This window comes from Microtus oregoni, unplaced genomic scaffold (assembly GCF_018167655.1).
Source record: "Microtus oregoni isolate MIOR12 unplaced genomic scaffold, Mior012 000004F_ref0000308, whole genome shotgun sequence".
Lineage (NCBI taxonomy): Eukaryota > Metazoa > Chordata > Mammalia > Rodentia > Cricetidae > Microtus > Microtus oregoni.
In genome coordinates, this window is record NW_024543063.1 from 25,894,236 (window position 1) to 25,921,234 (window position 26,999).

Genomic DNA, 26,999 nt, shown 5'->3' on the forward strand with positions numbered 1-26,999 from the left:
ACGCATGTGCACACATACATGTGGAAGGCAGAGGTCAACCTTGGCTTCTGTTCCTTAGATGCTCTCCACCTGGATTCTTGAGACGGGGTCTCTCACTGGCCTGGAAGGGATCTGCCTGTCTGCCTCTCCAGTGCTGGGAATACAGATGATGTGCCCCGCCATTCCCAGCTCCTTCTCTTAATGTGGATTCTGGGGATTGAACTCAGGCCTTCATGCTTTGTGTGACAAGCATTTTACCAAACAATTGAGCCATCACACACACACACACACACACACACACACACTTATTCAAGAGAGACAATCTCCAAAGAAAGAAAGCAGTGCAGGCTACTAAGGCAAGAGCTGAATGTTCTGTGGCCCAGGCAGTTCAGATCCAGATCTTGCTGCCTGCCAGGTATGGGGATACCGTTCACTCAGGGGAGAGGTGGCAGAGACATAAACACTCGAGAATGTCAATAGAAAGGGAGAAGGAAGAAGGGGCCCTGGGAACGGTAACTACCTTCCACTTCACAGCCCAGAAGCTCCATCCTCAGCCCGAGCCCACTGTGTGTGGCTCTCTCAGGGTAGATCCTGATGAACCGCGTGAAGAGAGGCGAAAACGTCCGGAGCTCGGGAGTGTCATAGTTGTTGTTGCCTTCGAATGACTGGGAAGCAAAAAGAAGACTGGTTATTAAAAGAAAACGTAATAAGGACAGGGTAGGTGGTTCAGGGGGTCAGATCCTTGTTGTTCAAGGGTAAGACGCTGGGTTCAATCCCCAGAATCCATATAAAAGAAAGCTGGGCATGGCGGTGTGCATTTATGACCCCACCAATGGGGAGGAAGAGACAGGAGATTCCTAGAACTCGCCGACCAGCCAGCCTTGTCTAATTGGCTAGGTCAGTGAGACTTGTCTCAAAACACAGGGTGGAAAGTGTCTGAGGAAGGACACCTGAGGTTGTCCTATGGCATCCACATTCATCCTTGTACACACAAACACACATATACCTACAAATGAACCATGTGAGTACACACACACACACACACACACACACACACACACTGAGTGTGCACTAAATGAAGGAGGAAGGTTAGCAGAAGGAAAGACTATGCACTAAGAATGTCCTCAGAGCCTCACAAGGAAAACACCTTCCTGAGCACCAGGGAGCTCCAGAACTGCCTATCTCTCTGTCTAGAAAAGGAGGACTTTAAGCACTTTAGGGGACAGAGAATGATTTATGAGTCCCGAGAAGTTAACACTTGTGCCATTACGTCTAGGTGGGGTCTGACCCCAGCCTGTGACATGACCTCCATCCTTTCCTGTTTGGTGCCATGCCTGGGACAGTACTCAGAGTGTCTGTTAGCTGGTGAGGGAAGTTCAGAGAGAACGTGTCTACATTTTCTGGGTCCTGTATGTCCTAAATTCCAAGGGGGCACATTTGGGAGTGGTATTTTCTGAACCTCTTAACTTGATTTAGGTCTCTCTCCCTCCCTCCCTCTCTGTTACACATGTATGTGTGATATACATGTGTTACATGTATGTGTCCAAGCACGTGGAGGTCAGAAGTCAGTGTTGGATGTCTTCCTTAATGGCTTCCCACATCAGTATCTGAGAGAGTCTCAATGAATCTGGATCTCACCAACTGGCTAGGCTGGCTCTCCAGCGATCCAGGGGATCTGAGAGAGTCTCTCACTGAATCTGGATCTCACCGATTGGCTAGGCTGGCTCTCCAGCGAGCCAGGGGATGCACTTGACTCCATTCTCCAGCTGCCATGAGGACCGAGGACATGGACTGGGGGATGTAACTTGGGACTTGCTTGCACAGTGAGCCCTTTACAAACTCAACCATCTCCCAAGCCCCCTGCATCAGGACTCTTAAAAGTGTCCTCACAGAGAAATGAGGACTGGACCCATCCCTTTAGAAATGGCCGGTATTTCTTTCATAAGCGAGAACAGGAAAAACAAATATAGTCTAAGAACTCATCAGCGTCATTTCTTGTTTTCTTCTCAGGGACCTTAAAGCACATGCTGCTGCTATAAGCAGCCAGGGATTTAATGGGAGGCTTTGAGACGATACATCCATCTGCCTTGCAGATGTGGCCCCGTATCACTTATTTGAGGTGCAGGAAGATAACGTACGAAGAGAACTAGCCGCCTCTTGGAGTTTATAATAGATACTGCGTTTCAGTAAACACTCCAGCTACCGGCTCTTAAATGAGAGGCTCCTGTTTTTGCTCAAACTTGGTCCTCTCGAAGATAATGAACTAAATCCCTGAAGAAGGGAGAATGAATTTCCTTCTGTGATGGTTGGGTTGGAAACAAGGCCTCCTGCGTGCTGGGGGAGGGCTCTGCCCCTAATCTGTAGTCTCAGCTCAGAGCTAGTTTAATGGAGCCCAAACACCATATTTCAAGACACTGGCTTAAACGGAAGAGTGAAAATCCTTTGCTTAAGGAGTACTACCAGCAGAACTCACTTACAGATCCAAGGTCATCTTACCTCAAGGGTCAATAGCAATTCCAGTTACTGGGGACATTGTGGTGGTTGTTTGAACTAGTGTGTATTGGTACCCATGCCCCCCTCTCTGTATCTGTGTGTGTTTACAGAGGCCAGAGGACGACTTCAGGTATTATTCCTTCAGGCATATTCTACTTCTTGCTTTGTTTTTGAACAACATCTGTGAGGGTACACAGATTAGCATCCTAATAGCACCTCTGTCTGCCCAGAGACCCTAGGGATCCCTTTGCCTCTGCCTCCCCAGCTGCTAGAACTACAGGCATACACTACCACAACAGAGTTTTCCATGCGGGTTGATCAAATTCAGGTCCTCACATTTGCAAGGTAAACACTTTGCCTCCTGGGTCATCTCTATAGCCTCAAAATCTGTTACATATGAGGAAACTGAGCCACAGAGCAGTCAAGGAACCTGCCCATGGCAGAGGCAGGATGCAAACCTTGACAGTCTCATGAGCACTCTCAGCCACGCCACTACGACGCTCCGGAAATCAAGTAACACAGTCTTCTCATTTTGTTTTTGCTTTTGAGGAAAGAGGGTCTTCCTGTGGTACCCAGGACTGACTACAGCTCCTGAACGGACATGATTCTCCTGCCTTGGCCTCCTGTGTAGCTAAGATGTCTTCCACACTCAGCTTCTATCCTCTTCACTAGGAGGAAAGAACACCAAGCTGCAGGAGATGTCTGTACCTCGGAAACACATCTGTATTCACTGATGTGCCTTTAACGTGAGGCAAACTGGTAACCAGACAGAGTGGCCAGACCGGCCGTTCCAGGCAGAGTGGGAGCTCAATGAATGGGCTCAGGATCCTAACACGGCAGAAGATGTGCGCATCCCATGGAGAACATGGCATGACTTAGCGAACATGTAGGAAGGGACAGACAGACAACTGAGAGTTCTGGGTTCTTGGAGTGAATTAATTGGCCTTTATGACTCAGAGAATCCAGTAGACATCTAACACGCTCACACCAGAGCTTAATTAATTAATCTCCTTTTTTAAGGAATGCATTTGCTATCTAGGTCCTGACTTTTGATAGATCTCCAAGCACTGTGAGTAATTGAGAATCTGACACACAGCATTGTTAGGCCCAATTAAGCTGTTGTCAGAGAGACGCTAATTGTAATGAAAACACTATTACTACACACACAAGTCCTGTCTATGTGATGAGGCTGGGGAGAGCATCAGAGGAAGCAGCCATGTCGCTGCAATCATGGAGCCCTTTCTTCATTTCAGCTTGAACAAAGAATGCGAATACTTCAAAAAGAGTTGTCGGGAGTGAGCTGGCAAAACACCGGTGGAAGCCACATGAACTGGGGTGAACTCAGATGCCAGAGTTAGCACCGGGGGCCCCAAACCACGAGGCCTTTGGCTCCTGCTAGTCCTGAGAAGTCTAGTTAATCTAGACCCTGACATGTAACCATCCTGGCAAGAAGGGAGTTAAAAGAGAGATGATCGTGCCCTTGCCTTGACTTTTGGACTATGGAGAAACGATGAACCCCCAGGAATTAGAATTTCCCTAGTAGGAAAAGGCTGGTGCTAGACACAGTGAAAGCTTGTCTCCCCAGGAGATTTTGCACAGTGCGGAGAACTTGCCAGACCCCTTGCAGCAGAGATGGGAGCTGAGACAAGAATAGGTCAGCGATGGGTGAGCCCAGCACCTGACCAGCACTGCTTAGTTATGCACACCGCTAGCCCTCTATGTAAACCTAAACCTCATGCCCAGGACCTGGAAGATAAACCTGGGGCCACTGGTAACTTCTTGTTCATCTTCCCAATGAAGCCACATGGGATAACTCTCCTTTCTCTGCCTTCCTCTGTCGTGTTTGATGGCCAAGACTAGCCTGCTGGGCTGCAAGGTCCAGGCTCTGATAGAACAGCTCTGGTGGAAGACAGACCTTGTCAATTGCATGGGTTTTTGGGTGGGAGTGAGGGAAGGACACAGGGGAGATTAATCCACCAAAGCATTGTTTTATCTTACAAATACCCTCATTTCACTTTTACATGAATGACGACTGACATCCTGAGCAGGCAGTCAGCATTTGGACCATGAAGTGGAATACGTTTCAAATACCTTTATATAATTTGAAAACATAGGCTGTCCGAAAGGGGTGATTTTTTACCAACTTCCATCTCTCCCTTAGTGATGTTATTTTAGAGGAAAGGCATGCTAAGAATCATAGACTAGGCTCAGTTTAAACAGTTTAGAAGCCTCCACGGTCTCAGGGGTCATAGGAAGATGACGGTGATGAGTATTTCAGGACTAAAGCCCAACGTGTTCCATCAGTCTCCGGTAGGAGACTGTTAAAGCCGAAACCCAGGCATTAGCTTCCTATGCAACTCTATGCTGGGTTTGCTGTGGCAGCTGACAGCTTCAGGCTCCATTGCCTTGAGGGCTAGATGACAGGAAGCATATGATGCTTCCTATCACACACATATGGCGACTTGTTTGCTCTCTCAGCACCTAGTGTGAAGAACGTGTCACAACAACACACCCTGCCTCGGCAGCAGCAGGAACGGGGCTGACTGGCTGCCTACTTGGGTTCTGGAATGAAGTCACACTTCATGCCACTCTTTGAAGTCACTGTAGAGGGGCTTCCAGTTTCTGGTGTGTTTCCCCCTTTTCCTTTCCCCAAATCCAGAAAGCAGGGACATAAAAAGGACAAGGGGACTGAGGACAACTGGGGTTGGTGTCACACACCTGCAATCCTCGTGCTGGGGAGACAAGGATGAGAGGATTCCTGGGGCTCCTTGGAGAGTAAGCCTAGCCTAATCGGTGAGTCCCAGGCTTGAGAGAGACCCTGCCCCAAAACAGAAGGTGGAGTGTGTCTGAGGAATGATGGATAAAGTGCTTTCCAGCTTCCACATGCTGGTGCACATAAGTGCATAGCACACTCGAGAACAGTCACACATATAAACATGCACACACACACACACACACACACACACACACAAACATAAATGAGAAAAGTAAAAGGGACATGAGAAAGAAGGAAGGTTATGAGCTGGGGCTGTTGGTCAACTCGTTGGTTGAGTGCTCGCCCAACATGCACTGGAACTAGGGTTTCACTCTTCAGTACTGCACACACCCAGCGTAATAGTGCACGCCCGTGATCCCAGCAAGAGGCCACCATCAGGTAGCTATCTAGTGAACTGGGGAGGCAGCCACAGTTGGAACCTCCATGAGACCCTGCCTCAGAAAAGAAAAATGAAGCCACACATAATGCTGAAATGCTTTAAAAATCACGAGTCGCCGGGCGGTGTTGGCGCACGCCTTTAATCCCAGCACTCGGGAGGCAGAGGCAGGCAGATCTCTGTGAGTTCGAGACCAGCCTGGTCTACAGAGCTAGTTCCAGGACAAGCTCCAAAGCCACAAAGAAACCCTGTCTCGAAAAAACCAAAAATAAATAAATAAATAAAAATAAAAAATAAAAAGCACGAGTCAATTCAGGGAGGGATGAGAGACACTCTTACGCTTTTCTTAGCAAGAACATTGGTTTAGTCAGTGGCCGGCAGTTCCGTCACTGATTTGCAGCCTTTTGGGGACAGGGTGTTAGCCTCAAAGCCACATATCTGAAGGGCCAGGATAGCTTTCTTTCTGAAAGACCTTGCCACACTGCTTGGAGAGGGAGAGGAAGATAGCCAATGGGCTGGAGTCTTCACCCGTGGGGCAACAGCTTTGGGTGGGTAGAGTTGGAAAAATCCAGGCCAAAGGCCAAATGTGTTGGTGTGAGAAGTGTCACCAGGGTATGTGAAAACCTGGGGGCGGGTCCTCATTTTCATCCCAAATCCACTTAGAGGACCACCCAAGTACACGCCTGGGACCCTTTCCAACTTGGTGTGGTCTGCTCAGAAAGTGTAAATAAACATAGCCAGAGCCCTGAGTGAAACCCAGTGACTAAAGCATATTTTTTAGGTTTACAAACTTCGAACCCATTCTGTGAATGCTGGGATATTTTAATATTGAGATTGCCTCCTTGTTTCATTAGATTAGCAAGAGGTGACTGAGTTTTAAGAGGTTCCAAATGCACAAGACTGTATCTAAGCATTATCCACGATAGCTGAAAGGCGGAGGCAGGCCAAGGAGCCATCAGTAGTAGCAAACGTCTAAATTAACGTGGTTATTCACATGGCAGAACACGATTCTACTCTCAAAAGAAAGGAAATTGGGACCCACGCTACTTCAGTGTTACACTAAGTGAAACAAACTAGCCGTGAAGCGACAGATACTCTACTATGGCTGTTAGAGGAGGCTCCCGAGTATCCAGACCCAGGGGCAGGGAGTAGGATCCTGATGCACCAGGGACTGATCAAGGGGAAGTGGAGAGCGATTTCTGCTAGGACATGAGGAGGGGCCTGGAGGATAGCTCAGTTGGCAAAGCACTTGTCATGCACGCATAAGGACCCAACTTTGGTCCTCAGAAGCCATGTAAGACGCTGAGTATAGTGGTGCACCCTTGTAGTCCTGGGCTTGGGAGGTGGAGATATGAGGATTGCTGGGGGTTATGGCCAAGTAGCTTAGACCCTGCCTCAAAAAACACAAAGTGGTTAGCTCCTGAGGAGCCACATTCAAGGTTGACCTCTGATCTCCACTTTCATGTGTGTGGTGCTTTAGGCATGCATGAACATGTGTGTGTGTATGACCATGCACGGGCACATACACACACACACACACACACACACACAGACAGACACACAGACACACACACAGACAGACAGACAGACACACACACACAGACACTCACACAGACACACAGACACACAGACACACACACAGACACAGACACACACACACAGAGACACACAGAGACACACAGAACACACACACACACAGACAGACACACACAGACACACACACAGACACTCACACAGACACACATACACACAGACACACACACACACACAGACACACAGACACACACAGACACACACACAGACACACACACACAGACACATAGAAACACACACAGACACACACACAGACACACAGACACACACACAGACACACACAGACACACACACAGACACACACAGGCACACACACAGACACACACACAGACACAGACACACACACATACACAGACACACACCCCAAAAACCCCGGGACACAATGAACGACTCTGCACTTCTATCATGGGCTGGAGAACTGACTTCCTGGTGAGCTGGTGGGCAGGCAGTGTCCCCAGACAGCGGCTGCTCCCCACCCCCGGGCCTCACCTTAGCCTTGCGCTTGCTGTCGTCCATGATTGTTTTCCAGTCAGAGCCATTGTTACTATAGGCGATCTTGAACTTCTTCATGAACACCTTGTTTTCTCGGTGCTTGCCACCCTGAATGATGACGCCCCTCACTATCTTCTCATCCCCTAAGTCCACCTGGAGCCACTCGTTCATGTACGGATGGGGGGAAGGCGGCAGTGCCCAGCCAGAGCGACTGGTCACCAGGCGGATGTTCTCTGGCATCCAGTTTCTGTCTCCTTGGTTGGACGCTGTGATCTGGGAGTCTGAGATCAGGCCAGATACCATGCCCAGCATTCCAGAGCAAGGGTAATCTAGAGGTGGAGGGAAACAGATGAGGTGAGACACCATGCTTAGAACACGCAACCTTGTATCCGTTTCTATGAAATCCTCAGACTTGAGGGAGCGGGGCCTTCTCTCCTGCAAACTCCCCTCTGTGTGCAGCCTTTGCCTACACTCCCATCCCCGCAAGGGAGCTCCTCATCCAAAGCAGCACATCCACCTCTGCCCCGCTATCTTCTCACTTCTCCTAAATTTAATGTAGAGCTAAGGCTGCACTTTCTTTTGTGCCTAGAAGTTGCTCTACTTTCAAGCTCATGGTGGGTTGGAGATACTTAAAGAAATAAACCCCCCAAATAAGAAATCACTGAAGCAACGTGAAGATGGTCAGGATGCAACAAAGGAAGACCCTGGCCTAGCATGAAGAAGACATGAGGTCCAGGGAGCTGAGTGTCCAATGGCAAGGATGGTACCATTTTATCCTTACCATCGACTGTCTTCAAGATCTCTACTTTTTTTTTTAAGATAGGTTCTAATTGACGTCATCTTGAAAAGAGTAGCTGAGGCTAAGGGTGACTTTGAACTTCCCCACTTAAGTGCTGGGATTACAGGTATGTGCCAGTATGTGCAGTGGACGTGCTCTTGTGGATTGAAGCCAGACTGTATTAACTGAGCTACGCTATCGGCCCTCCCCACCTTTTCTTGAGACAGAGTCTCACTGGGTAACTCTGGAGGGCCTGGCACCCTGTGTGTGCGACACATATGAATCTCACTTTGGTTTCCTATCAGCTACCTAATATATCCAGTTATTGACAATATATTCTAGTTAGCCAGTTCTTCCTCACACCCCATAGACTTCCCATTGCTGCATTTGGTCAAGACAGATAGTCTCCTCTCTCCTGACCTCAGAGGCATGGCCTATGCAAATGCCACGATGCAGCTAAGCGGCAGGGAAACTTTAACCTACTTGGGAGGACTCCCCTCCCGGGCATGTGATGGCCCAGGCAGGAAGTGGCTCTGAGCTGGGGCAGAGCTATGTTGTGTATAGAATTATGAGTCCTGTGATCACACACAGACTGTAAGATTCCCTAAGAGCAATGAAGTACATATAGACCTCGTTACATCTTCTGTAGTAGTCTGAGCTACAACAGGGGAGTATCCATCATTGATTGACTGATTGGCTGATTAATAAATAACTGACATCAGTTATCCTCCTTGCAAAAATCATACAGCTCAGTTAGGGATACACAGGAGTGGCAATCTCTTTTCCTTTGAAACAACTCCATTCTATGTGATGTGAAAAATTGTGATCTACAAGTGTAACCATCCTAAGTGATTCCAGTGAACTCCCGCTGACCTTGAGCGTGGGTCAGTCAGCTGTACACTTCCGACCACGCTCTGCTGTCATTCACACACCAGGGCTTGCAAGCTGGGCCTTGGACATCACACATCCCAGCTCCCCACTTGCACAGTCACTGAGACTAGCAAGGAGCAGCACTTCCTCCCCAGATGGAGGCCCAGCTTCCTCCCGCTCATTCTCTCTGCTAGATCCTTCCATCATCTTGCTCTGCCCACCATTCAAGCTGTGGAAAATATTGACTCATTTTCAAATATTATTTAACTAAGTCAATCTTTAATTGGACACATTTTTTTCTGGGATGCCTAATGATACTTGATCTGTATTTTTCTTGTATCGACAATCTTATTCACTCTTGGATAACTGCTTTTTCCTAGGTCAAGTTTTACACCTCCCTTCCTTCCTTTCTTCTTCCCTCCCTCTTTCCCTCTTTCCCTTTTTCCCTTTCTCCCTCTTTCCCTTCCTTCCTTTCAACTTTCTTTCTTTTTTTTTTTTTTTTGGACAAGATCTCTTGTTCCAGGCTGACCCTGAATTCACTGTGTAGCTGAGAATGACCTTGAACTCCTGACTCTTCAGTCCCTGCCTTCTAAGTACTAAGGTTTCCTGTGAGCACAGCTATGTGGCCTCGGCAGTGCTGGGTTCATAGCTCAGGGATTCCTACGTGCAGGGCAAACATACGAACGACCGAGTCACACACCAAGCCGGGTCTTAATTTTATTGAGGCTATGAAACAAGTCATATTTTTCTGTTTTCTGAGACTTGCTGAGCCTGTTTTTGTACACTGTCATTCTCAACAAATATTTGCTGAATGAATCAACGTATCTAACAGTCAGAAGCAGCTGTTGTTTCTCAGGATGACTTCCGGTAACTCAGCCTGGCTATCTGCTCTGGGCGGGATCGAGAAGTCAAGAACAAACTCAATGGGGATTTTTTTAAAAAAAAGATTTACAAAGCCCGTTTTTATCGAAGGAGTACGAAACTCACACCGAAGACAGAAGCCGCATTTCACGTCTGCAGCGCTCACAGCTGCCTGACTTTCGGCCAGCGTCTTTAACAAGGTGATGCTCAGCTGGCAGAGGCAGCCAGATGCCTCCATTTTAGAAAAACAAAATAAACTTGGATGCTGTAACCAGAGCAGAGCCCCTGCCAGAGGAATGCCCTTTCTTTTACACAGAGCTTCTGGGCAGTTTCTTTCCCCCAAACCTGGTGACACCCAGCCCACACTCAGCCAGCACTCAGAGTGTCCAGTCAGTCCCCGTCATGTCTCTGTGAATAGCTTCTCTGAAACACAGCACAGGGAACCTTGATTTGACCTTGACTGGAAACCTTAAGACTCATACTACGGTGTATGTGTGAGCACATGTCTGAGGGACATAGGACATTATCCTGTACTTTCCATGAGTTTTTTTGAGACAGGGCCTCTCACTGGCCTGGGGGTAGCTATAGTTAGGCTAGCCTGGCTGGTGAGAAAGCCCCTGGGAACCTCCTCTCCCCGCCATTCTGGCTCTGGATTACAATGCTACAGTCATGGCTTTTTGTGCGGGTTCTGGGGTTTGAGCTCAGGTCTACAGGTTTGCAAGGCAAACACTTTACTGGTTGTGTCATTTCCTCAGACTAGCCCATAACTCACTTTTAACGATGATGAGGAAACATTTATATTAGCAATTAACTCAAGGTTTGAAAGGGATGTTGGTGTCCAGCAGGGTTTCCTTGGCAGGAAGGCTCAGATGCACTTCTGCTGATATTGTTAGATTTAAGAAGCAAATAACAGAACAGGAACTAGGACATCCAACTGGACTGGCATTTCAGACAACAATGACTAATTCTTAGTGTATCCAAACTGCAATGGAAAAGATGGACACTGACAATTATCAGTTTTCAGCCACATCAAGATTAACTGGGGATTTGGTATTTTGCTTGGCCGCAGTTTTCTGAAAACCTTAAAATCAATCTTGGATAAAAGAGACAAGTGGATGATGTTATGAGGAGCGGTTTGATGCGGCAACCATTAGCAATATTAATTTGCTGTAAGATCGCTGTGCTTGACCTTAAAAGAGAAACAGAGCACATCCAGGCAATAAATAAGCTTTCAAAGAATAAGAGAGCAACAGTTAGGTGTGACAGTAGCTCTCCGTGGGCACCATCCAGGCTTCCCCTCATAGCCTGCGAAGTTTTCTAACGGGCTTGTGGTGTTTGGAAAGGTCACCTTCATCCGTGATTGACAGGAGCATATGATTATGGGGAACAGAACACCACTGAGCAGAGCCGAGGCTGGCATCTCACAACCCTGCCGAAGTCCCCCAATGCTATCTGCGCAATCTCTTCCTTTGCCAAAATGATACGGCCCTCTTTAGAGAAGCAAGGAAAATATTCCTCCTCGATCACCTGTAAGACAGAAGATACCACCCTAGTGTGTCTCTTTCTGGGGAACACACCACTGTATTCTCTGGAGCTCTGGGATAGCTGTATTTCTAAAGAATTCCTGAATGTGAATCCCAGGTTCAAACTTCGGACTCTGGAGGCTTTGGAAGTCAAGGAAGTGATGCATTATGTCCTAAATTTATTATTATTATTTTAAATTATTTTTTAATAATGATCTTTTCTCATTTTACATACCTACCCCAGTTTCTACTTCCTGCTCTACTCCCGCTTCTCCCACCTTCCTCCCCACTCCCTATCCAGTCTTCAGCAAGGGTAAAGCTTCCTGTGGGGAGTCAACAAAGTCTGTCATATATCACTTTGAGGCAGGACCAAGGCTCTCCCTATATTTAGGCTGAGCAAGGTATCCCTCCAAAGAGAATGGGCTCCAAAAAGCCAGTTCAAACACTAGGGATAAATCTTGGTCTTAGTGGTCCCGCAGACTGCCCAAGTCACATAACTGTCACCCACATTCAGAGGGCCTAGCTTGGTCCTATGCAGGTTCCTCTGCTATCAGTTCAGAGTCAGTGAGCTCTCCATAGCTCAGGTCAGCTGTTTCAGTGGATTTCCCCATCACGGTCTTGACCCCTTTGCTCGTATTATTGCTCCTCCCTCTCTTGGACTGGTCTCCGGAAGATTGGCCCAGTGCTTAGCTGTGAATCTCTGCATCTGCATCTGGATGAAGGTTCTATGATGACAATTAAGGTAGTCATCAATCTGATTATAGGGCAAGGCCAGTCCAGGCAACCTCTCCACTATTGCTTCGGGGCTTAGTTTGGGTCATCCTTGTGGATTCCTGAGAATTTCCCTGGTGCCAGGTTTCACACCAGCCTCACAGTGGCTCCCTCAGTCAAGATATCTCTTCCCTTGCTCTCTCTCTCTGTCCTTCCTCCATCTCGACCATCCTGTTCCTCATGTTCTCCTCCTCCCTCCCTGTGTCCTAAATTTTTAAATTTTGCTAGTTTCTTTAAACAATCAGATTAGGTTTAAACTTGTCTACTCATAAAGAGGGATGGAAATTCAAGATTGCTTGTTTGTCAGAAGGCATGGGAAGTGGAACGCCTTCATCCAGAAAACACCGCGGAACACTTGTGGTGCTCCAGGCCTACAGGGTGGAGGGAATTAGAGTGAGCAGGCTCTGCTCTTCTGCATCGTCTAGTCCAACAGGACACGGCTGACCTACTCTTTCATCTTCAGAGGACCAGGCTTAAAAAGAAGGAAGTGCACGTGATTGACTGGGGGCACTTTAAGCCAAAAACATTATAATTATCCTTTCATTTAATCCTCATCACAGATCATTAAGGTATCTTACAGACCAGGATGTGTACATCTGAGATGCAAAACGTCTCATTTGCAGTCAGGCATTCACTGAGTGGACAGTTCTGAGCCAGGCATGGCCTTTCTGGCTGTGTGACCATCATGGTCACATGCCTACCTCCTCCACAAACCAGCCAAGGTCAGTTTCTGGGAAATGACAGTCATTTCACCAGAGAAAAAACAAAAAACAAAACCCAACTGTATTCTTAAAATAGCAAAATAGACTGCGTTTAAAAATATTAGAAAAGCTACTCTATATTGTTTAAATAAACAGGTCATTGAACTATTTTTTTTAAACCAATAAATTATTTTCTTTTTTGTTCACATTCCTGGAACTACCTCTTGGGATGTCCTTATGAAAATAAAAAGGATAATTTGAGTTCAAATAAATATTTTATTTAACCAAAAGGACATAACATAAATCTTAAGAGACTGGACAGTCAGAGTTCAGAGTTCAGACTAATTTGGAGTCTTTATGAAGCTTGCTTCTATATAAAATTCTGGTGCAGTGACATGAAATAAGGCTGCAGAAATGGAGCAGAAATTCCCACCCAGACCTCATGTGGCCTTGTTCCTCTGAATTTATGGGTAGACTCCTAAATTGATAATGCTCTAAAGTCCCCTAGAACTTTCTGTTCTTTAACTAAAACCAAAAATAAAAGCAAGGTTACTGTGAGTGTCCAGCGTCCGTCCCTCTCCCTAATGCCCTCCACCCAATTCCCGCCTCCAAGGCCTTGAACTTTCTAAGTCTTGAATCTTCACATGAAAAACAAGTCTGTGTTCACCGTGGAAACAAATAAATCTGGGTCTGATGTCAGGCCTGCCTCGGTTTTACATTTCCTAATGGACTTTTCCGTGGATCTTCTCATGAGCTAGCTTCTCGACACAGCCCCTGCACTGACGGGAAAGTCCTAGGGGAGGACTCTCCTTCAAAAGTCAGTTTTCCTTCCTTCTTTAGAAACAGTCAAACTCAGCAGACAAAGCATAAAAGAATCGAGAAATGAGATGTTCTAACTGCGAACACCGACGGAACACAGTGGTTAATCAGAGACTGGAAGTTTGTTCCTTAGGGATTCAGTCACCGACTCTGTGTTTCAATCTTTGAAGAAAGGCTTACTTTTATTTTATGAGTGTTTGTCCTCATGTATGTATCACACCATAGGAATGCCTGGTGTCCACAGAGGCCAGAGGAAGACATGGGATCCCCTGGAACTGGGGTTACAGACAGTTGTGAGCAGTCATGTGAGTGCTGGGAACTGAACCTGGGTTCTCTGGAAGAGCAGTAGGTGCTATTAATCACTGGGCCATTTCTCCAATTCCCATGTTTTTCAATTTTTAAGATATGAAGATTACATGTGTGCTGATGTTGCTTTTAAATGAAAGCTCTTTAACATATCTACTTACACGGGAAAGAGTTGGAACATGGCTGCTGTTACGTCAAAACACAGGATCACCCAATACTACAAACCATTACAGAAGCCTTGGGCCCAGCGACTCACGGCCAGGCACACCTTGACTTCCGGTCACCTAGCCCGACCCTCTCCCAGACATTTAGCAAGAGCAAGTGTATCTCATCGTTTTCATCCTTCTTGTTTCAATTTAACAGACTTCTCAAGTCCTGTTTGAAGAACAAACTAAACACCCAGAGATGTTCACAGCTTGATGGCTACTTTTCAAATACCCGGTTAGGAATTGGTAATGCAGTTACTGGGGTAGAGTGCTTGCCTACCATGTGTGAGGACAGATCCGATCTCCCATACCACCAGGGGAGAGCACACATGCAGGCGATGAACAGAGGCAGCATCCATGGAGGAGCTGCCTGGGTGTTTAGAGAGCGAAAGCCGCCCTTGTCAGAAGTCAGACTCCTTCAGCACAGCTGGGGAAGCCATCTCCCTGTCTCAGAGAGCAAGCCCGTCTGGAGCCTTCCAGGGCACAGCTACTTACTAGGACCCAGTAGTAACAGTCCAGCTGCCCACCCAACAAGCCGAGGGCAAGGCGCAAGAGCTGCCTTCTCAGAGCGTGCACTTGGGGGAAAGCAGGGTCACTTGGCACACTTGGCTACATGCTCACGTCCATCTCCCGACCTGCCGTGAGGAGTAGCCCGTGCGCACTCAGAACTGTGGCTGCTCCCTACGGAGAAAAAACCAGGCCTGGAAACTCCAAGTAAATCACCCCCAGATGACAAATGTGTTAGGGTGTAACCCGGATTCAGACGTGAGCACATCCAATGTCCAGGCTCTTGTGGTTTGAAGGTGAAATATCCCCTACAGGCTCATGTCTTTGAACATTCATCTATAGTTTTTGGAACTTTTGGGGAAAGTTGTGATATTTTTAGGAGGTAGTACCTCACCGGATGAAGTGAGCGACTGGGGGTGTTTTTTTTTGTTGTTGTTGTTTTTTGTTTGTTTGTTTGTTTTCCTGAGGCTTTGTGCAACAGCCCTGGATGTCCTGGAACTCACTCTGTAGAACAGGCTGGCTTTGAACTCACAGAGATCTTCCTGCCTCAGCCTCCCGAGTGCTGGGATTGACACCACCACCTGGCTGACCTTGAGGTTTTATTTCTCATCCCAGTTCTTGTTTCTTCTCTGCTTCCTAACTTGGTTGTAACATAATCAGCTGCCTCCCACCCCAGCCACCACACCTTCCTGCCGTGGACTGTGTCCACTTGAACTGCAAGCCAACAACCCCTTCTTTCCTTAAGCTTCTCCTTGTTGGGTATTTTGTCATGCTAACGAGAAGAGTAACTAATACAGACCCTAACTACAAAATAAATACAGACAGATTGCCTTCATAGATGCACATGTGAACACATTCTCCTTGAATGGAAAACTGCATTCATTCAGAGGGACAACTTCCATGCAGGCACTCACCGGTTAGCTTGCAGCCATAGACTTCAAATCTCATCGATATACCAGTTTCCCAGGATGCAGGTTTGATCCGGACAAATCGAGTTATCAGTGGTTTGGGGAAAACTCCTAAGACGACATCTGTGGGGTTAGTGTTTCCTTGAAAGATCTAGATGGGGGAGAGAGGGTGTTGACAAACGAACTGTGAGGGAAACAAATCCCAGAAACTTTCCGCAAATGCCTGGGGGCCCCGTTCAAGGTTGGTGTGCCCCAAGCAACCTGACGTGTTGTTTTCCCAAACGACTGTAATGGAAAAGAACCCTGCCCAATGTAGAAAGCCGCCCCCATCACAAGGATGGCAGTCATCTTTAAAGGTGAGAAGAGGTTAGCATCACCGGAGGTGAGCTGAGAACATGTGAACCAAACTAGCCTCCTTGCATTGTGTGTGTGTGTGCATGTGTGTAGAACAGGGAACAACCTCAGACGTCGTTTCTCAGAAAGTGCCAACACATCTTTTTGTTGTTGTTGTTGTTGTTTTTGTTTGTTTTTATGAGGAAGGCTCTCTCTCTAGCCTATCAATGAGTCTTAGGAATCCTCCTGTTTCCACTGCCCAGGGCTGGGGTGGCAAGCACATCCCACACCACTCCCTGCCTTAAAACAAAACCACACAATTATTTATATACTATGTGTAGGTACATGCCATGGCACATGTGTGGAACTTGTAAAAGCTGGTTTTCTACTTCTACCGTGTACATTGTAGGAATGAAGTTTGGGTTGTCAGGCTTACTGTGAGCACATTTATTCACCCTCTGAGCCTCTCTCTGGCATGTGTATGCACGCATGCTTATATATTTAGAACCTGGGTTCTGGGGATGGAACTCAGGCTCTTGTGCTTGTGTGTAAGCATTTGCAGACCATCTCCCCAGCCCCTCAGGCTTTTGATTTTGCGTAACATCAAATATAAATTCCCAAAAACCATTTGATTAATAAATCAGAGCAAGTACGACTTCGAAGAAGTAGGCTGACCGAGGAAAAGATCTCAGCTCCTAAATGACAGAGCGCAGGACCGATGCTCTGACGCTGGACTCGGCTAGCCCACAGGGCGAAGCTGCCAGTGAGGGGGTAGTCTGCTCCCTGAGTGATCTGAAGGAACACGTGGAAAAACCCACGGTTCTCCTGCTCTTACAAGCCACAGCCAATGCATTGTAAACGAGCTTGAGAGAACCACGGACAGATGAAAAGGGCACTAGATGAAGACACACGAGGGAAAACCCAAATAAACGAAGCCAGCCAACCACCAGGAACTCCTAAGGTGGGCAGTGTTAGGCTGTGCACTGTCTTTCCCCAGGGGGCCGAAGGTGATTCTCAAGTCTGTCCTTTAATTTGGCTGGTGCTGTCTGCTGTCTTTTTTAGTAACATCTGTGTGATTTCCTCTTGGCCTTTGGATCTGGGAACACGAGACCCTTTGGTCAGATTTAAACCCCTAATTGCGCTTTTCATTTTAAATCAATTCAAAAAATAAACCAGGCCTGACAGAAAAATCCCCGCACAAACAAATAAAAATTGATCAGGCATGGGAAAGGCTTCGGTGGGGGACGAGGGAGGGAGGAGGGAGGGGCAGGAGCCGAACTCACAATGGCCTTATTTCCCTCTTTCAGGGTGATCCAGTCCTCCCCGTTGGAGCTGATGTCTACTCTGTAAGTCTTGACGTAATATTTCTTCTTGGTTTCCTTGGAGATGGCACCCTGTGTGCCCACAGCCGTGACGAATTGCAGGAAGCCCAAGTCCACCTGCAAGAAAATGATGCATGGGGTCAGTCAGCTTCCCCAACACGCATGGCTGTGACCTAAGCAGCTTATCCTGCAAGCTCTGCACAGGGTTTTCATCCATCCGATATGATGTCAGTGACTCTTATCTTCTCACCCACCCATAGAGCAGCGATTCTCAACTTTCCTGATGCTGCAACCCTTAAATACAGATCCTCACACTGTGGTGACCCCCAATCATAAAATTATTTTCGTTAATACTTCACAACTGTGATTTTGCTACTGACACGAATCATAAGTCACATAAATGCTTTTGGAGATAAAGGTTTGTCAAAGGGGTCGCAACCTACAGGTTGAGAACCAGTGCCCTAAAGGAAGGTAAAGGATATCAGACTGTCATTTGGAGACTTATGCCTGTTGCATAGGCCAGCGTGGCTGTCAGCTTGCGTCAGAGAAACGTCTTCCTGCAGTAGGTTCCTAAGGCACACAGAACGGGTAAAAGGGCTGAGAATAAAGGAGTGCTCAGCTCTGAACAGGGTATCTGCAGCACCGGTGACGTCACAGACTGTGTGGAAAGACTGTGAGAGCCGAAGGAAGGGGTGGAGCATTGTGCCATGCTGTCTTCCAGGTGTGACACGCCTGTTGTGCTCACAAACGTATAATCACTGGGTTTACCTGCATAAGACATCATAGGATTGGGCCTGTCCATATTCCTCACCCCCGACTGGAGAACCTATCAGTGAGTGAGGTGATGTAACCATTGGCAAACTGCCCATGCTCCTGTAAGCAACCTTCCTTCAATAAAATCCATTGGTACACACACAAACACACACACTCACATGCACACACACGTGGGGCGGGGAGGCAAAGGCAGTAAGGGGACTAGAATATGAGAAAGGAGAATTCTCACTGTTGCAGCCAAGATCACCTGATTTCTGGTGCAAAGAAGGAACCTGGGTTCATGTCAATATATCTTTCAAGACATTTAACACACTTCCCAAAGTATATCGTATATGATGCTTTACAGAGATTCAAGACAGACAAGACAGATGTGCACACTGGCTACTGGAGAGTCCTGAACTAGGGCTTTCATCTGACCCAGATGATCCCTTGTCCCAACTCTGCAGCATCCCATGCCCTGCTATTGAGATGCAGCCAGGATGGGCACTGAAGTGTGTGCCCTAGTGGTGCTGTGGTTCTAGGAACGGATGCAGAGAGAGAGAGTCTGGAGTGGTCCAGCGAGGAGAAGAGCAGGGAGGTCTTGGCTTCACACAAAGCTCTTCCTGTTGCTTGCTCACGGATGGCCTTGCTGTAAGCAGCTAGGTTGGGAGGGAGATGAGACTCAGGGCATCATGGGAAGGAAAAACACAAAGCAGGGCTTACGGGCTCTTCTTTGTCAGTCTCCAGTGTCCCAACAAGAGAGTCTCACTTTGTGTCTTGCTTGCTGATCTCATGCCCTAGAGGGTGGTGGGGGACTTCTGGGTAGTGACAAATTTTGCTTTGTCATGTGTTCCCACCTTGATTGGTTAGCTGTCAATAGTCCCCAAAGCAATAGGACATTTGGTCATGAACTGGAATCCCTAAACGCCTCCGCCTCGTGTGTGTGTGTGTGTGTGTGTGTGTGTGTGTGCGTGTTCATGTAAATTCAGGTACACATGTATGTGCACGCATGTGGAGGTCAGAAGTCGAGCCTTAGGAGCTATGAATCCTTGTTTTGGAGATGGGGTCTCTTCCTGGGAGCTAGGCTCACTGATTTGGGCAGGCTGGCCAGTCAGGGAGTTCCGGGGCATCCTCCGTGCCTGCCTCTGCAACTCTGGAATCATAAGTCAGTGCTAGCACACACAGCTTTTTCACACGGGATCTGGGGGTTGAGTCCAGGTCCTCCAGTTTGCATGAGAAGCCCTTTCTTGACTGAGTCACGCTCCCCGCTCAGGAAGACCTTTCTTGCTTCTGACTTCCTGCCTTTTCATATTCCCCACAGATATTTTCAGTATAATCAAGTCCGCTTTCCTTGAGCTCTTTTCATTGTCATCATTAATAATTACATATAATTTAAAAATAAAGCTCAGGATTAGTCTGTACACGTTGAGTATGTTCAGCGCCCTTTCGTTAATGTGTTTGACTTTCCCTGGAAAGCTGATTCTCTTTGTTGTGTGGCCTGGATGTTACAGAAAGAAATATCCATAAAGAAAGGATACACAGACAAAGCATTTTTTTTTAAATAGGACTCAGAGAGGAATTACCTAGTACACCTGGTTTGCATTGACCAGGTATTTCAGCAGTACACGAGGAGCTAATGGAACACCATTTTCCTCAAAACAGAGAAAAACAACAAAGCAGAGCAAAACCCCACCCCTCCCTCGGCTTCTGAATGCAGCGACTTGACAGCCCAATTTCCAGAAAACACCATTTCAATTAGCCCTGCAGTACCTGTGAGCCCAGGGCTCCTGTGGAATGTGGGTGGGAGGGCCTTCCTCCAAAGGCTGCCTCCTCCCTCTCCCAGAAAAACCTTTCCTCTGATGCCCTGGGAGGAGTTAAAACATGGAGGTATAGGAAAAGGAGCAGGCTGGGAGGACACTGAAGTTCCATAGCCCAGTAGCTTTCCCTGCAAGGGCCCAGAAAGACGACCGCATTTCCCTGGTGTAACCTTGATGCTCCGTATTGACGTTGTCACCAAATTTGAGAGAAAGAGAGGGAAAAAAAAAGAATCAAAAACATAATCTTTTTCTTTTTGTGGGGTGGGGTGGGTATTATAAGATGGTTATAAGCCTGGAGCTTGCTTTGTAGACCAGGATGTCTAGAATTTCAACTCACAGAGATCTGCCTGCTTCTGCTTCCTGGGTACTGAGATTAAAGGCATTTTTTTTTTTTTGATACAGGGTCTCATAAAACTCAGCTTGACTGGAACTTGCTATTTAGTCAACTGTAACACCCGATTTTGTGTTACACCCTCAGTATAGTTCGCACGCCACTGTACCTAACAAGAGTCGAGCAAGGGCCTGGAGATTGAAAAGAACACACGGAGAGACCAGGGTCATTCGAAAGGAGATCAGCCGAATGCCCTGCCCGTTTATTCAGCGTTGGGGGAGTCCTTATCTACCTAACTGCAGCACAAGGATCTCCGCCCAGGCAGGTGGGAAATTACCATATTAACAATGGAGTAAATGCCCTGCAGCTAACCACCAGGCGGGGCAGGGATAGCACAGAAACACACAGGAAGCTTAGTTAGCTGATCATAAACTGTCCCCTCGAATGCACCCCAGGAATAAGGGAGACCAGGGCCCTACAGTCAACTATGACCTTGAACTTCTAAAGTCTCTCACAATCTGCTTCCACCTCCCTAGTGCTGGGCTTACAGGCGTGTGGTACCACACCCGACTCTTTGTTATTGGAAGGAATCCAGGCCTTGGTGCACGCTAGGCACACATCCTACCAGCAGAGCTGTGTCCCAACCCCAGAGCAAAATTTCAATAGAAATTAATAGTGTAGATGAACAATGGCGGTCACTTCAGTTTTTCACTCAACAGTACCTATTTTGATGGCTGTCATCAGGAATCCTTCTCAGAAAAGAAGCAGGGAGCGTCTAGCAAAAACTCCACTTTTCTTGTCCCCTGTGAACACAGGTCTACAAAAGCAGAGACTGCTCATGCTTCTAATATTTGGCAAGTAAAATAAAAAATGGCAAATTAAACTGAATTTCAGGTGAAAAGAAAAAACACTACACTAATTCAAAAACTTAAAAAGAAGAAAAACAATTTCCTGCAAAATCTGGGCTTTCAGAAAATGCACACCTGCAAGCTAATGGGCTCTAGACGCCGGAGAAAGGTTTCAAGGGTTTCAAAGGCTCTCAGAACACTAAAGGCTTTACTGGCCATCCACTGAGTTATGCGAGAATCACGCACGTCCACTTGTAAGCAGAAAGGTCCTTAAAACCTGGACGTCCAAGCAAGCACAGCACAGCACTGTTGAAACAAACTCTTCCTGTCACAGGGACAAGAGGCTCTTCAGTCTGGGAATGATTAAACTCTCAAGGGTCCAACTGAGGCTTGAGTTGATTTGACATCACTTTAGAACTCCATGCCCTGGATGTACTTTCAGACAGACAGACAGACGCAGCATCTCCTGTAGCCTGGTTTCCTTCGAACTCACTGTGAAGCCAAGACTGATCTGAAACTTTTGATTCTCCTGCCCCCACCTCCCCAGTACTGGGATCATAAGCACGCCACCATACCTGAGTTAAGGGACGCTGGGGATGGTACCCAGGGCTTTGTGATACTAGGCCACCTCTCTACCAGCTCAGACATGTCCCAGCAACAGGTTTATAAAGCACTGACAGAGAGCCAGTTACTAGGCAGGGAAGCCATGGTCACCTAGAACCTTCCCAGGTGCAGGGGATCAGTGACTTTCAGGAAGGAGCCTGGGGCAAAGACAAGCAATTCCTCTGTAAGGAAAATGCCCCTAGAACACAAGTCTCAGTCACCCCGTAAAAGAAGTGGCATTCTCTTCCTCCATAGCAAGGAAACGCAGCAGCAACTGCCTGGATAACTGCATTAAATTTCCCGCTGGGTTTAAATTCTGTGGCTCCTCTTATTGGCCACACTGGGATATTTGAAATTCTGCGTCATTTTTCTTCCTAACATGACAGCCGCTGGGCTGACTAAAAATGGATGGACTCTAGACTAGGTCTAAAGCAGATGCTACCTAGATCCCTGATGAGCTCTGCCTCCCTCCCTTGAGCTGTGGACTCAGGGTTAGCAACTGGGGTGTGGGTGGTCTCTGTCCACTAACTCATTCTCTCTAAGAGCTTAGGGGGGATTCTGTGTAACTGGAAAGTGCCATGGAAAGTCTGGGAGGAGAGGGACAGTTGGCCTCATCAACACCTTGTTTGGACCACGGCATCTGTGTCAGGCTTAACGCCCTGGGGACTTATCAGTGTAGGCCACCCCAGAATGGGCCACTTAGCATAAATGTCATTTTGAGATGAAGGCAACTGAGAATCAGCAACAGAATCAAGAAAAAGTCTCTGTGGGACCTCTCCCGCCTAAGAGTAGGTCGAGTAGGTCATGTATCTGTCTGGTGTGGCAAGGGTGTGAAAGTCTTCCTTGCTCTGTGCCACCAGTAATCGACACTGGGGTGAGCGCTTGCGCAAACCTGCCCAGAAAAACCCGATTTTCCACCGATTGCCCTGCATGGGTGCTCTGGTTGCTAGTGACTAGTCACAGGCTATCGGCCCTAGAAGCCAAAATACCCTTATATATGTATGTATGTATGCATGCATGCATGTATGTATTAGAGATAGGGTTTCTCTGTTTAACAGTCTTTGCTGGAACTCACTTTGTAGTGAACTAGAATGAATAGCAACTGTGTGGCAACTTCGAACATGACCTCAGGAAGAGCAAGCTGGCAAATAGAGTAAGAAGCAGGCAAGGGAAGATGCAACAATGTTATCAGAGAACTGGAAGGGGAGGGGGAGGGGAGACATTTCACAGCTTGTGATGTGTAGCAAAGACTCAGTAGGAATCTGCAATTACATAGGAGGAGAAAGAATGGTGGTTTTTTGGGGGGAGTGGGGGCAGAAAGAGCAGAATTGACCATGAAGAACTGAAAGGATAAAATAGCAGGCACCAAGCAGCCAGCTATGCTTCTCCCACTACGGCAGACACGCGTATCTGAGATGCATGGACTCTACGGAACACTCAGTTTTCCCAACCGGAAGGCAGTAGTCAGCAGCCGTGGAGACGACCTGGAACCTCCAGATCTATCACTACTCAAGTCTATGCTGTGCTTTCACCAACCTTGAGACCCAGGCACAGGAATGGTGCCCGTAAGACAAATGGCAGGAAGGGTGGGGAAGCCAGGACTGATCAGGGCAGTGCTCCACAGGGAGCACTCTGTGCTCTGGAGGACTCCTTTCCTGAGCTTTACTCTCTTTCCCCATAAAGATCCAGGCTCCCTGTACTCAAGCAGCTTTGCCTCACGCACTGTCTTCTGAGTTTTAGATGACCGTCCTTACTTCCCAGCGGTCTGAGTTTTGATTGGAGGAGGTATGAGTTTTCACTTCTGAGTTTGGGGACTTCTGGGATGAAGGGTGAGTGGCGGGGAGGGATGCAGAGTGGGGGTTGGCACATGTGTGCGAGCGCACATCAAATGCATTCTCTCAGCTCATTGAGTGAGTCCCACTGGGGGTGTGACACACATCCACATCTGGAAAGCATCCAATGGTATGTATGCTCTCTTCAGAAGTCCCTGGGACTCCTTTGGAGTTCTTTCTAGTGGCTGCTTCCCGAGCCGGTTTGCACAGCTCGGTGAACATCAGTGACTCCACAAGGCACCCTGTTTCCAGCACTGGTATAAGGCATTAGATTGTCTATCCGTGTCATATTTTCACACACAGAAAAGAAAACCTCTAGCTTGTCATTTTAGGCATGGGGTAGGGAGCATGGTGGGTCCTACCTCCAGGGGACTCCAGCAGGCGCTGGGTCCCCTGACCTCTTCCTTGTTCTTTCTTTTCAGGGATCTACCAGAATAAACCCTTTAAGGCCAAAGGCATTGTCTTGGCAATAACAGGAAACACATTCCCCAGATAAAGAGAAGCAAGGAAAAGCCCACATTTGACTGAGAATCACCGGAGGACGAAGCAGCGTGTCTCAGCATTGTATAGTAAATCACACAGCTCGCAGCCTCCGAGCCGTGAAATGCAGGCCCCTGCCTGCCATGATTGTGCACAACCGGCCATCGGTAATGGAATGTGGAAAACCTCGTTTCCAAAATGAAAATCTGCCTTGCTCAATAAAATACTGCCCCGTGAGTGAGCATTGGCAAGGGAGCATTTATCAGCTTTTAGTGCTCCCCTGGCAGGGGAGCACAACAAACAGCCTGAGAAAATAACGGACAAAGAGCTGGGGTCTGATTAAAAACCGGAAAGTCTGCTTGCAAGGGGAAGACCATGGCGGCTTTCCTTCAGAACATCTCTGATGACTCAGGGCTGTTTAATTCATCAGTTGATACTAGAGCTAAAGAAAATATTTTAAAGTAATTGTCTCATTTCCTTAGATAAAACACATGTTTTCTGACCTAGCCAGGCATGTAGACCTCAGCTATTCTAGGCTGAGTGGGGCTAATTCACAGCATCTGACCATTGTCTGCCTGAAACTCAGGGTCTCTGACTTCTTAGAGATGTTAATCAGAACACAACCACCCAAGGTTAATAATATAATCCTCTAATGGTTAATAACATAATTCTCTACCTATATTATTTTGTCATGATTATTGTGCTACATAGAAAGAAATGCTGGAAAGTAAAATTGTTCTTTTTAATAGAAAATCTGCATGGCAGCCTTTGTATTTATAGGGTATTTCATTTAAGGATTAAATTTAAATGCAATACCTCCTTCGAAACTCCAGTCAAACCAGAAAAGTTTTATGGTCAAATAACGTGGGAAGCAAAGTGACATGTCCCCTTGTCCAGAGTCACTCTGTGTGGCTCGTGACACCCCATGCTGCTCCCCAAGTTCTGAGGCAGCAAAAATATGATCCAACAGTTCTTCTTTGAAATTAATCATTCTGCGCAGTTATAGGAAATATGAGACCATCTGTGGCCAGCTTGCTGGTTATTTTATACTGTCCTCCAGGGCTACTGGAAGAGTTTACTTTGAATATTATTATATGGTGGAAAAAAAAAGTTGATGGTGATGAATTATTTTTTTCAAGCGCAAGACAGGAAGAACCCAGGCTCCCTGGTTGTCTAGTTGTTGGGTCTTCTGACCATAGGTACATTAAGAGAAAACCAACTTCTGGTTTCAGCTGCACCTGATTCCCGGAAAGTTCTCCACTCTCAGGTTAACCTCTTTTGTGCAAACCAGAAGCAACTAATTTAAAAAGACATTTTAAATTCTGGGGTAGTGGCCCCACTGGGTTCAGTGAGGACAATGACGTCTCCGGTCATCCTTAAAACTGCCTAGAAACAAGGAAACGCTCTGTGAGCCTTGCTGAGGGAGCCAGAGCTAAGCTGCAGAAGCTCAGCCGCGGGCTCCACAGTCTCAGCGATGCTCAGATGCCGAGGTGACAACGAACCACGGGACCAAAGGACGCCTCGTGTACAGATAAGGCCCTTCCAAACACTTGTATGACTCTCAGAAGCGCAGAAGCAAATACAGAAGCATGGCCTGTCACACAGGACGGGGGCAGAGTGAAGTCAAAGCGGACACTGAGAGCAGTGGGGCGTCACAGAGTTCAGAGAAGGGGACAGCACTGTGGATGGAATAGAAAGGGCTTTATTGCAAAGGTCAAGCGATGCATTCAACTGGGCCTCCCAGGATGGGAGAGACTCTGGCTGAGGAAGTGGCCAGGGCTGAGGAAAGAGACAAAAGGAACAGCAAAGTCTCATCCAGTGGCCTACAGGATTCTGTTTCATACCTCTTGGCAGAATTTACTCAGAGAACAAGAGTGACTTTTCTCTATTGACCCCCCCCCCACACTACACACACACACACACACACACACACACACACACTGCACAAAGACACCACATACATGCATACACACACTGCACAAAGACACCACATACATGCACATATATGCACCTTGGTAACACACATGTCATAAACACAGACACACACACATCACATGCACTCTCCCATCAACAAAGACATATAACATAATCACACCCATCACTCAAGAGAGACACACTAGATATATACCACACACACGTACACACATGCATCATACACTACTACACTATACACCAAGATACACACCGGACATAACCACATCACACCACATTATACTACATACCATGCACATGCTACACACACACACACACACACACACACACAAACACTATATACATACACAGACCACAGAGACACACATATACTACATACCATGCACATGCTACACACACTCACACACACACACACACACAGAGAAACACTATATACATACACAGACCACAGAGACACACATATACTACATATACACACATCCTCCTTTGTGAGTCTTTGTGCAATGCAAGAATCAAGGTCATGAAGCATCTGGTAGTGACAGAGGCAGGGGCAACCTCATTATGACTTAACTCCAAGTTCAGCACCATACACTGTACTGTTGAGTCCCTTTCCCCACCTCTGGGACACCAGCATTCCCAGGAAGGAGAGAAGTACTCCCTGTGTGAGTCGCTGGCTTCTCTTGGGCCAGCAATACTCTCCTCCATCCTGCATGAAGGTTTATGCCTGCTCTAGAAACTAAACACTTGTGAGTCCACAGCACACTGGTGTGGCAACTTTCCCAGGGTTCC

General features: G+C 47.2%; 1 protein-coding gene across 3 annotated transcripts in view; it reads right to left on the reverse strand.

The window, feature by feature from the left end:
- Positions 1–26,999, reverse strand: part of Nrp1 (neuropilin 1) — a 137,411-nt gene that overhangs the window by 27,757 nt on the left and 82,655 nt on the right. For all 3 annotated transcript variants that reach the window (XM_041649913.1, XM_041649912.1, XM_041649911.1), the window contains exons 8-11: positions 17,576–17,731; positions 15,966–16,110; positions 7,707–8,038; positions 500–644 (exon numbers count right to left, since the gene is read on the reverse strand). In XM_041649913.1, the coding sequence (XP_041505847.1) occupies positions 500–644; positions 7,707–8,038; positions 15,966–16,110; positions 17,576–17,731 (778 nt within the window). The remainder of the gene's footprint in view (positions 1–499; positions 645–7,706; positions 8,039–15,965; positions 16,111–17,575; positions 17,732–26,999) is intronic.